Raw genomic sequence first — 12,526 nt, 5'->3', positions numbered from 1 at the left:
AAGGTACTCATCCTGTTTCTTGGGTACCCAATTCGACTTCTTGGAGCCAGGGACTGCAGTCACATATAAAGAAAGGAGGGAGGAGGGTTCAGGATGGGGAACACATGTATACCTGTGGCGGATTCATTTCGATATTTGGCAAAACCAATACAATATTGTAAAGTTTAAAAATAAAATAAAATTAAAAAAAAAAAGAAAGGTTCCATACCTTGTCTTTTTAAGGAACATGTCTTGGATACCCTTCTTCTGGATACCCACCCATCTGTCTAAGAATATCAGCATTCCCGCCTCCCCACTCCTGCACACACCATCCTCATCTCTATGCTATTGATATGTGACCCTTTCATGTGCCCCTGTGTCTCTCATTTGGGGGTCTCTCTGATTCCAGGTCATAAAGACAGTTACTTCCTGGACATTTCTCCGTGTCACCTCATGTCCCTGAAGATACATGACCAACACTAACCAAGGGATTAGTGTTATGCTCCCCCTATGGTCCCTAACTCACATCACAGAAGTATCCAAAGAATCTGCCTTTTCTCACTCTTCCCCCGCCACACCCCCTGGATCCAGGGCCTGACTGTGCGCTTCTCCTCACTCTGCTCTTGGCTGCCACCGGGTCACAGTCACTCTTTATAGGAACTTGTTTCTCCTCCATTAGACTCAAAGCTTCTGCAGGAAGAATCTCATCTTTTTCATTGTTAAACCTTACGTTAATAAGATAAATTATATATATTTTTAATTTGTCAAGACTTTGAAAAACATTGAAAGCAACAAATTACTTATTGAAATCTAGTGACATTAGTGGCTCAAACACCAGAACTGGAGATGTATTTCAGTCTACTTTTAGGGCTGAAAATGTTACCTTAAAAAGCTACTATAGATCGTGGATAAAAACACAAAATTCACAATTCTCCTTACTCAAAAAGATGAAAAAATACAGAAGCACTGATCATTAACTTTATGCCAGTCTCTTTCAAGAAACATCACCCTAAATCAGTTTCCCAAGTTGGCTTTTTCTGTCTCCCACCTCCTCTGACCAAAACCAAAATTTTAAATGGAGACTATTGTAGAATATGATTCCACATTACAGTAAATATCTAAAGCAGAGTTCTAAAACAATAATAAATGAAAAGTAACAGTAAGTTCTTAACCGGGAAGCTCGACAGGGCCGTAAAAGGAGTCTACCTAAAAACTGAGAGGAAATGGAGCATAAAACCATATGTGGAAAATAATGTGAGTAAAAATTAGGTTTAAATGTACATGAAATCTAGATCAGATACTGATAAAATAACAAATTCATTAAAAATATGATAGTAACTGAAACTGGTCCCCAAAACAGCTTTGTGGTCTGGTTTATTTTAATCCCTTAAATAATTTTTCTTTATCCCACAGGTTTACCCCACCTCTACCCCATCCCAATTAAAAGTATTCTCAAGTGCTTCCTTATAATTCCCTTCTTATAAAAGATATCCTCTATTTTTTATAGATTGGTAAGCATTGAGGAATCCTCGACTCCACTTAGGAAGCTTTATCATGACATACAAGCAAAAAGAAAACAATATTGCACTGGGCCAACCGTCCCATCCCACTTTTCAGTTCAATTCAGTTCAATCACTCAGTCGTGTCTGACTCTTTGTGACCCCATAGACTGCAGCATGCCAGGCCTCCCTGTCCATCACCAACTCCCGGCGTTCACCCAAACTCATGTCAATTGAGTTGGTGATGCCATCCAACCATCTCATCCTCTGTCGTCCCCTTCTCCTCCTCCCCTCAGTCTTTACCAGCATCAGGAAAAGCATCTTTTCAAATGAGTCATCTCTTCGCATCAGGTGGCCAAAGTATTGGAGTTTCAGCTTCAACATCAGTCCTTCCAATGAACACTCAGGGCTAATCTCCTTTAGGATGGACTAGTTGGATCTCCTCACAGTCCAAGGGACTCTCAAGAGTCTTTTCCAACACCACAGGTCAAAAGCATCAATTCTTCAGTGCTCAGCTTTCTTTATAGTCCAACTCTCACATCCATACATGACTACTGGAAAAACCATAGCCTTGACTAGATGGACCTTTGTCAGCAAAGTAATGTCTCTGCTTTTTAATATGCTGTCTAGGTTGGTCATAACTTTCCTTTCAAGGAGTAAGTGTCTTTTAATTTCATGGCGGCAGTCACCATCTGCAGTGATTTTGGAGCCAAAAAAAATAAAGTCTCTCGCTGTTTCCAGTTTCTCCATCTATTACATCCCTGTAATTACTCTCTTACCGTAGTTCCAATAAGTAGACATGAGTACAGGTTTTACAGGTAAAGGGAATGAAGTTTATGGAGGGAGAAATTGGGAGTTAATGTTTAATGGGTATAACTTGGGAAGATGAAAAATTTTCTGGAGATGGATAGTGGTGATGATTGCACAACAATTAGAATGTATTTAATGTCCCTGCACTGTACACTTAAAACATGTGATGCATCATCATGTGTGCATGTTCAGTTGTGTCCAACTCTTTGCAACCACATGGACTGTAGCCCACCAGACTCCTCTGTCCATGGCATTTTCCAGGCAAGAATACTGGAGTGGGTTGCCATTTCCTACTCCAAGGGATCTTTCTGACCCAGGGATCGAACCTGCATCTCTTGCATCTCCCACATTGGCAGGCAGATTCTTTATCATTTTACTACAAGTTTTAAGGCTCCAGGAGTTGGTGATGGACAGGGAAGCCTGGCATGCTGTAGTCCATGGGGTCGCAAAGAGTGGGACATGACTGAGCAACTGAACTGAACTGAACAAGTTTTAAAAATTCTTCCTGGTGAGGAAGAAAAAAAATTTAGACTTCTGAGTAAGTGATTCTTTTAGGACTGGAGCTGACTTTAAATGACCAGACGTAAACTGCAGAAAGAGCCAAAGAAAGAATCAAACTGTATGGAGTCAGAATAATTATCCAGACTAATTTCCTAACAGTCTGTTCTAAGAGTGTACTTAAGAGTTCATCATTTGGAGAATAAAGAAAAATTCTTACTGCATTAAAAACAGTAGCTGCATTCCCAGAATATATACAAGTGACACGGCTGATCTCTGTACCTAAGCCACACGACAGTTACTTGCAGCACCATCCATGGCTATTGCTTCTATGTGAAAACTATGTTCTGCTCTAGGGGAATAAAAATCCATGCCACTAAAACTCTGGGCATATCCTTATCCATAAACTGAGAGGACTGAATTAAGTAGTCTGTTAAGATTATCGAAATCCTATATACAATAAACATGCCCAATAAACATATATAGATATCAAATAAAGGTCAAATTTTATCGTACTGAAGTCTATAGAAAGTGCTATGAGAAATGCTCTTATAGATTACTATTAACAGCAACAGAATAAACTGACATGTTACTAGCGTGGTGATTTATCATTATGGAGTTGGTGATGGACAGGGAGGCCTGGCATGCTGCGATTCATGGGGTCGCAAAGAGTCGGACACGACTGAGTGACTGATCTCATCTGATCTGATTAATAGTCCCCTCCAATTTTTGTTTGTTTCACACTACAGGTACCAATCCAACCTCATACTGAAGTACCAACTGGGTCCCAGATTTGGATACATGATACACAGTGGAGAACCACTGCTTTAAGACCCTAATTGGGATTCCTACTTTAAGAACTACATCTAGGAAAGGCCTTGTATGTGTAAAAGGCTGCTCACTGAGTATTATTCATGAAGCAAAAAGCTGAGCAAAGATCCAACGCTAATGGAATAATTACATTATAATACTCCAAACAAAAGATCATAACAGAACCATTAGAAATGCTCACCAACACTGTCCATGACATCATCGTTAATGACTTCTACTTGTCAAGTGGAAAAGAAAGAATATATAGTACTCAGTGTATATGCACTGGTGAAGAGTTAAACCGTAGTCACCTCAAATGGTAAAAGAGTGGTTTAAATTTTTTTTTTAATTTTATTCATTTTCTGAATTTTCTAAAGTGACTATAAAATTATTTTTATTAAAGATCTTATGGCTGTTTATCAAATGAAAAGTATTTTTTAAGAAAAGAGGAAAATTATCTTTTCTGATAGTACAAGACTTCACAAAATATATTTTCAAATTTCCTTGAAAGTAAACATTTCCTACATATTCCTAATATGATACACGGAAGGACACAGCCATCACACTTCTATTGTATCCCTGCCAAAATGCAGGACCTTGTCTCATGAGGAAACAGCAGGCAAATTCAACTCCGGACTGTTCTACAGAATAACTGGTTCATGTTCTTCAAAAATGTCAACTCCATAAATAAATGAAAAACTAAAGAGCTGTCTTAAGACTAAATGCAATACATGGAACCTCGCTGGCGATACAGTGGTTAAGAATTTGCCTTCTAATGCCGGGGATGTGGGTTCAATCCCTGGTCAGGGGGAACTAAGCCATGGGGCAACTAAGCCCAGCTGGAGAGCCAGTACACTCTAGAGCCCATGCTCTGCAATGAGAAGCCCGTGTGCCCCAATGAGAGAAGTCCCCATGTACCACAACAAAGACCCAAAGCAGCCTAAATAAATAAATAAGTAAATGTAATGCACATTCCTGGACTCTGAACTGATTTTTTCCTTTTGCTAGCATATTAAAAAGCAGAGACATTACTTTGCCAACAAGGGTTCATCTAGTCAAGGCTATGGTTTTTCCAGTGGTCATGTATGGATGTGAGAGTTGGACTGTGAAGAAAGTTGAGCACCGAAGAATTGATGCTTTTGAACTGTGGTGTTGGAGAAGACTCTTGAGAGTCCCTTGGACTGCAAGGAGATCCAACCAGTCCATCCTAAAGGAGATCAGTCCTGGGTGTTCACTGGAAGGACTGATCCTGAAGCTGAAACTCCAAAACTTTGGCCACCTCATGCGAAGAGTTGACTCATTGGAAAAGACCCTGATGCTGGGAGGGATTGCGGGCCGGAGGAGAAGGGGACGACAGAGGATGAGATGGCTGGATGGCATCGCCGACTCGATGGACATGGGTTTGGGTGAACTCATGGGGTTGCAAAGAGTCAGACATGACTGAGTGACTGAACTGAACTGAAAGGGATATTAATAGGACAATTGGTACAGTTTGAGTAGTCTATAGATTACATGATTCAGATAATTAGATAATAAGTATTGCAGCAATGTTAATGAGTTTGATAACTGAACCATGTTTTTAGGAAACATTCCTGCATCTTACTCTCAAAAGCCAAAGAAAAAAGATGTGTGTGTGTGTGTGTGTGTGTGTGTAACAGAGAGAGAAAAGGAGAAAGAGAAGGAGAGAGGAAGGGAGGAGTATGATAAAGAAAAGGTGGTAAAAAGTTTTTGGAGAATCTGGACGAGGATATACGGGGATTTCTTTATACAATTCTTGCAACTTTCTGTAAATCATCCCTCAATAAGGCATTTTTTTCATGTTAATATATACTTATCCTTTAAAAAAAACTCATAATTTTGCTACTAAAAAAGCTGGAAACTTGACTTATAATTTATTTCCACAGAATAAATCCCTGAAGTAGGGGGGAAATACACAAATGCTTCCCCAATAAGCAGCTCTGATCTAGAAGGCTTTCTGTAAGCAAGCAGAATATAGTGGTTGCATAGCTAATTTGAACTAATCACCCCCAAAAAGCAGAATTAAACCTTTCTCTTGCCTTCATCCTCTAACATGGTGGCAGATATACCATCTCTGTTTTGAATGTGTAATGAAATACATAGTCAAGAAGTTAAAAGACTTTGGGAACAACAGATCCCTTGACATTAAACTGTACATTATTCTAGTCTCTTTTAGCTTTTTAAACTTTCTATTCCTTTAAATGTGATTCACAAGTAGTTTTGTTTTAACCTAAATCCAGTGCTATGTAGGTTTAATAATTAAAAACTTGAGGCAGCAAGTATCCATCCTGTTAATACTAAGCATAAGACATTAAGAACTGCTTCCTGCGTTCAGGTGGGTATGATAGCCCACATACTGCCACGTTACTCAGACTATATCAGCCTGAGACCATCTTCCAGGTCAGAGCACTCTCTAGAGAAGGCATGGAAGCCTTAAACTGGCATTACACATTCTATCAGTTTTTTGGTCAAATTTCATCATAAATTTGTTTAAATTCATTAGTGGTCCAAATTAGTTCTACTAAATCAAGAACATAATTATATCTCTGGGCTAAACTTCAAAAGAAAATTTAGCATACTCCTGTAGAGTTTGTTATAAGAATGTCTTTCAAAGTTATCAAAAAATTATCCACTTTTTATTTTGTAATCATTTCCTGAACCAATGGGAGATCCTTCATGTGTTACCTAAAGCCGTATGACTTGTTACTTAGATTGGCAAACTATTCCCAGGACTGGCACCACCAAAAGTTTGCAAAGGCTCATAGTTCTCTGAAAATCCTTCTGGTTCCTCCAACCCTCCAAGCTGAGGTCTGCAGTACCTACTTTTCATCTGTAAACTTCTCAGGTGGAAAATCCGCCTGCCTCTCGGTGTCATAGGGTCGATATTCCCTGTAGGATCTCCGCTCTGCTCTATCAAGCGTCACCTCTGTCCCTCGGCTATCACTCCATCCTTGCGGCTCCCCTCTTCTGAGAGTTCGCTTCTGGCCTGAGAGGGAGAAATCAAAGGGAAGAACTAGAACCAAAGTCGGCAGCAGCACATTATTACAGGTACTTTTAAATTTCACTTTTCTAGAAATCAATGTCATAGGAATATTTGGGAAGTTTGAAAAACTTTAGAGAGAAAAAAAGTTGCTGATATTACTACTGCCCAGAGTTGTCTTTTAATAAAACTTTGACATTACCATTGAAGCATATGCTTTCCCTTATGTCCTAGAAAATATGATAAGATAAACTATAGCAACTAACCTACAATTAAGTGTCTCACAATGACTTTGTGATAGCTACTGAAGATATATATCAACTACATTTCACAAGAGCAGCTTTATCAAAACATGGTAGTTAAGGTCTTTCCAGAAAAGTAAAAGACAAATACCCTGTGTTTGGAATCCCACCTATAGTTTATCATTCATTACCTAATACACTTTTCATTTTTAAATAGTTTGTACCATTATAATTATTCTCATTTGAAAACAGATTTTCCTGTTCTTTGATGGGATTTATATATTCATAATCACACTTCTCAAATATGAGGCCAAGTTGGTATTTGCCAACTCATGTAAGGGCCGGCCAGCATTTGAAGGGGTATCTCCTGTCCATGGAGAGGCCGGCACTGAGGAGCCTGGGGCTGGGGCCACTCCAGTCATCTCTATTCTCCCTTTACCCTTCTCAGTTTTGACACTTTAAAAATTTTCAGCAGAGTCTATGTCTTAAGGCATCTATTATTTGGTAAAATCAATGTATTATGAAGAACATTGTTACTTCTTAAATAATCTTCCAAAAATATGTTTATTCTTCCCTTGTATACATTTAGTAGGTCTCCATCTCAAATATTATATATAACTTTTATTTTAGTAGCTTCGATTTTTCTTGGTATAAGTCACCATTCACATTCATTGTATGGTTGTAAAATATATTAAATGTATTTCCATTAATGGGTATTATTTAAACTACTGGGTTCCTTTCTTATTTAGGAGATACTCAAGACTCTTAAGGAATATATGTTTACCTGTATTCTATTTTCCCATTTAATATTTTCTATCAAAAGTTTATAAAGAAGGCACATGTAAATATTAACCTAGTTTCAATAGCTTACTGATCTCATTTTAAAGCAAAAATCATGTTTGCAACATCACTAACACAAAACTGTACAATTTATTATTTGTTAGTTAATTACTTGAAATGTGAAATGTTACACAACAGACCTAAGTTCAATCTTAAGTTAATGTCCCATTAACCTAGGAAATGCTCAAATCTGATTTGAATCCTGAAGCCACAATCTAAACTTGTGACATGTTTAGGATACAGGAAAGATGTTATCATAAATAAAGCATTATGCTTTTATTTCAGAAACAAAACAGAGACTAACACTCATACCCAGCTGTCCAGGAGTACGCAAAGCCATATCCAAGGGCACACGTTACTAAGAGATATCAAATTTGGAAGAGGCATTTAAAATGTAAGGCAAAAATGTTATTATGAAAGTTAACTAACAAGTTGAAAACTGTAATAGACTATGACATAATAGCCATCAGCAAGTACCTCAACAGTAATAATACTTTCCCCTCAATGTAAAAAGTTATTTTAATACAGTTTCAAATTTCCTATCCATAACCTATAACTTATACTAAATATCTCCACTTAACCACACTTAAGAGCTTATTTCCACCTTCCAGTTTTCAGTTATTTTTAAAACTGTATCAATTAAATTTGGAATTCATCATTCAAAACTTAAAATGACATTTGCTACATACTTTATACTACAGCATCTTCCAAAGCTTCTGTGTATAAGCTGAAAAGCATTAAATATGACCTGGCAATTTATTAGAATAATTATCAATACCCTGCAAACATTTCATTTTCTTTCCAAAATCCAAAAAACAAAGATAATAGAGGTCCAGTTTTTCCCACAACTTACTACTAAGAGATCAGGACTGCAACTGAAGCTAGTCGTTCTGTGCTGGATCAGCAGCTCCAAGTGGATAATGCAAACACTGAATTTTACTAGCCCTTTCGAAATAAAGGCTGGCATATGCAGTTTGATCACTGATCTAACCCCAGCCCACATAAAGAGACAGAATACTGTAAAATTTACAGTGCAATTTCCCTGAAATAAAGTTGAGCTTTGACTTGGAGAATTTCTGAAAGGCCAGGAAAAGCAAAGCTGAAACAGCCTCTGAAGACTTAAAGAATACATTTTTTGAGTAAGGGTCTATATTGTCAAATAGTGAAGGATATTAAAAATCTATTTCTATGGGAAAATCTTATGATTTTCACATTCTTTTGTGATTAATGTTTCTGTTATATGTCAAACTTGTTTTGACTTTGACTCTTGTCTACACTAAGTATTCACTTTTAATAGCCAAATAAACTTTAAAAACTTGAGTGTTAGAGAAGTACAGTCCATATCAATTAGGGTTACAAAACCTTAAGAGGGAAGCTCTCTAACACCCATTACAGATAAATTCAGTATAGTAACTGCACAAATGGAAATTAATGACCTGTTTGCTCCTGAAATAACACACTTGAAAAAGAACTAGAACTACAAAACTTCCATTCTAACTACAAAATTAACTAAAATTCTTTAATACAGATCTCAAAACCCAGATGACCTGGATTATAAACAATTGACAGAAAAAGTTATTAGCATACTACATTATAATGCTAAGTTTATTTATTATGCTAAATGCAGGGTGCAACTGAGTTTATATGTGTAAATACAAAGTGTTAACAGTAAGAAAAGTATGGATTTTCACTTTACTTCATACACTTCTGAATTGTTTAAAATACAACAAAATGCATGACAATTTTACTAGTAAAAAGGTTAAAAAGCAATACATTAACAGAAAACTAAATTCCGTTTCTCACTAAAAGACAATACATATTTTCACTTCCTAAAAAATAGCTTAGCCTGTCCAATTCTTTTATTACTATGATATTTATCTAAATAGATTTAAGAGAAAAATAGAACATATACAAAATATACAATATATCTCAAGTCTCACTCACTGTTTAAATAGGCTCATATATGTAATTGCCTATCAAGAAATCTTGGGATATCCCAACAGCATTTAAAATAATTGTCAATATTATAATTTAATTTTCTGATTCTCAAGAGATATTGCTGGATTGAACTTTGCACAGATAAAGGTAAACATTACCTAGCTGCAGAAGTCAAGGCCCCAACAATCAAGTCAGGAATTATTCTCTCAGGACTGGGCTGACAATTTTTATCAAGCAAGGAACAAGCCAGTAAAGCCAAGTTGAATACACTGCCAAACACTGGCTGGCGTGGTCGAATCATGCATCTGAAAACTTTTTTCGGAAACCTTAGGACCACTATTTTATTTTTGGAAAACAGAGGAAACACAGGTGGAATCTTGGAGGCTTTACCACTGAAGCAGTTCAGGTGGGAAACGACTCTTAAGCACCATCCATGCCTAGGTGCAGTCAGGAGTACACCAAGCTTTGCACTGGCCATTCTGGCTAAGCAGGGAGTGGGGAACTTTGAATATTCTTGTTGAAAAGGTTAAAACCGCTTTTCTTAAAGCAGCCTGAGTTAATGGCAAGTTACACAAGCCATCAACACTACTTGATGTATTGAAAAACCCGTGCGGGATGACTGTTGTAAGCCACCGTAAGGGAGGTGGATGGGTGAAGGCACAGAGCTTGGAAGGCGCCGGGGACCCCGCGTCAACCCCCGCCGCATTCTGCTCGCGGCTCTGACGTCACAGCCCACCCCCGCGGTCACCCAGGCCTTCCCTCCATCACAGAGGCCCTAGCTCCTCACCCCGGCGATCCTTTCACACACCCCGAGTTCTCGCCGCCACCCCCAGCGGCCGGGTGCGCCCTCCTCCATTCTCCCTAAGAGGCGCTCCCCTCCCTCCTTCCCACGACGCTTCTTTTCGCCTCCCGACGCGAATCTTGCAGAGGTTGGGCTGGAGGATGGAGAAGGTCCCTGCTAGTTTTAGATCTGAGAGCCCTGGGGCAGCGAACCCAGTGTTCGCCCTCATACACCACCCAAGAAATATCCCTCAACTTTGCCCAACTTGTAAAGGCTCAGTCCCACCGTTCAGAAACCCCCTACTCCAAGCCGGCACTCTCCTTCGCTCCCAGAAGGGACTGGGAAAGGCCAGAAGGGGCATGACACTCCCCCCACCCTGTCCTTTTTCCCACCTTCCTCAGCCACTGGGACCCTTAACTTCGGTCAACTCTTCCCAGCGCCCCCTTCCCTTTCTGGAACAGGTTCCAGCGACCCCAGTCTCGCAGTAGCAGGTCCTGGGGCGGCTGAGGAGGAGTGACCTCCATGACCCCATTCTCCTTCCCCTCCCGCCCACCGCGCCCACCCTGGGACACTCAGGTGCCGGGCTGGGCGCGCATACCGGGCGGCTGCGGGCCGCCCCCTGGGCTATCTGGCTGTTGCGAGCTGGGGGCCGGGAGGCTCTTGCGCTCCTTCTGGGACTCCCTCCGGCCGCCGCCCGCGCCGGGTCTGTGGCCCGAGGCCCCAGCCGGGCTCCTGCCGCCGCGGTTGCCAGCCCCGGCCGCCGCCGCCGCCGCCTCGTCGCGCCTCTTGCGCTGCAGCTGCTGCTGGCGCCGGCGTTCGGCCTCGCGCAGGATGTCGAACGGGTCAGACTCATCGTCTAGCAGCTGGTGGAAGCGGTTGGCCACGACGCAGCCGAAACTCTCCTGCATCGCGGCGCCTGCGGCAGCCGCAGCCACAGGACTTCCCAGAGCGCCCTTCATGCCGCCGCGGCCACTGCGGGCCCGCCGCGGGCAGCCCACGCGAGCGAGTCTCAGCGAAGCCGGCGATGAGGACCCATCCTACCCGCAGCTACTGCCCTCCCAGCCCTGCCCTGCCCAGTCCCGTCCCTCCCAGCGCCCGCCCCCGCACCGCGGCCGCCGCCGCCCGCCTAGCTGCTTCCCACCAGCCAATCAGCGCACGAGGGCACGCCCCCTTTCCTAGCCGGCACGCCTGGAAGCCCAATCAGAGGCCGGCTGCTGTCACGTCAGGCGACCTCTATGCCCCGCCCCACGACTCAGCAGGGAGGGGCTGGACCCAAGGGGCGGAGCTGCTGGGAGGAGCAACGAATCTTGTGGTCCAGGCTGCTGGGCCATGCTGGTGGGTCACGGCCCGCATTTGTGTTTTACCTGAGACTCGGTCCACATTTATCATCGTCCACTCTTCTTTGAAGTGTATATATTGATTCGAAAACTATATAATGTATACTTACTATGTGAAGGTGTTATGTTGTAGGAGATACTAGCTCCCTGTTTCGGAAGATTTTAGTTTTAAGGCAGAAAAGTGCCCTGAAGGAAAAGCACAGACTTCTCTATGACCTACTTAAGAAGCTTGGAGAGGCTTTCCCATGGGAATGACGGTTAAGCTGAGATATGAAGGATAACAAGGGCCAGGAGTAATGGCAAGTGCACAAGTCTGAGGTGGGGTGGAAAGCTCAAAGAACACCAGTTAAATGAATTGCTAAGAGTTGGGGAGTTGGCATCACTGATGCGATGGACATGAGTTTGAGTAGGCTCCGGGAGTTGGTGATAGACAGGGAAGCCTGGCATGCTGAAGTCCGTGGGGTCGCAAAGAATCGGACACGACTGAGCGACTGAATTGACTGAAGAGTTGCCGCTGCTGCTGCTAAGTATCTTCAGTCGTGTCCGACTCTGTGCAGCCCACCAGGACAGCAGCCCACCAGGCTCCTCTGCCCCGGGATTCTCCAGGCAAAAACACTGGAGAGGGTTGCCATTTCCTTCTCCAGACTGAAGAGTTGGGGAAGGGCCTTATTTTGGTCTTTATTCCAGGAGCATCGGGAAGCAAACTTTAAGCATGAGTATGTGTTTAATAAGGCCTGCTTAGCTATAATGTGGAGAACTATGTTGGTGGGAGGTCAAATTGGATGCAGGGAAAC

At 41.6% G+C, this 12,526-nt stretch overlaps 2 protein-coding genes across 6 annotated transcripts in view; one reads left to right on the top strand and one right to left on the bottom strand.

The window, feature by feature from the left end:
* The window catches only part of CDC14B (cell division cycle 14B), a 164,754-nt gene extending 159,275 nt beyond the window's left edge, over positions 1–5,479 (top strand). For 2 of the 3 annotated variants that reach the window (XM_086315536.1, XM_086315550.1), the window contains one exon: positions 3,536–4,568. In XM_086315536.1, coding sequence (XP_086171662.1) covers positions 3,536–3,617 — 82 coding nt within the window. In that variant the 3' untranslated portion in view covers positions 3,618–4,568. Of the gene's footprint in view, positions 1–3,535 lie in introns of all 3 variants that reach the window. The other variant, XM_086315538.1, reaches the window with a different exon arrangement.
* HABP4 (hyaluronan binding protein 4) overlaps positions 1–11,461 on the bottom strand; it is a 36,122-nt gene extending 24,661 nt beyond the window's left edge. For 2 of the 3 annotated variants that reach the window (XM_086315555.1, XM_086315556.1), the window contains exons 1-2: positions 10,994–11,461; positions 6,438–6,600 (exon numbers count right to left, since the gene is read on the bottom strand). In XM_086315555.1, the coding sequence (XP_086171681.1) occupies positions 6,438–6,600; positions 10,994–11,354 (524 nt within the window). In that variant the 5' untranslated portion in view covers positions 11,355–11,461. Of the gene's footprint in view, positions 1–6,437; positions 6,601–8,529; positions 10,933–10,993 lie in introns of those variants that run through there. The other variant, XM_086315557.1, reaches the window with a different exon arrangement.
* Between the last annotated feature and the right edge of the window lie 1,065 nt (positions 11,462–12,526).

Source organism: Bos grunniens, chromosome 8, assembly GCF_055505025.1.
Source record: "Bos grunniens cultivar Pamir isolate PY7600 chromosome 8, Bosgru_T2T1.0, whole genome shotgun sequence".
Lineage (NCBI taxonomy): Eukaryota > Metazoa > Chordata > Mammalia > Artiodactyla > Bovidae > Bos > Bos grunniens.
This window is presented reverse-complemented; position numbering and strand designations above follow the sequence as displayed.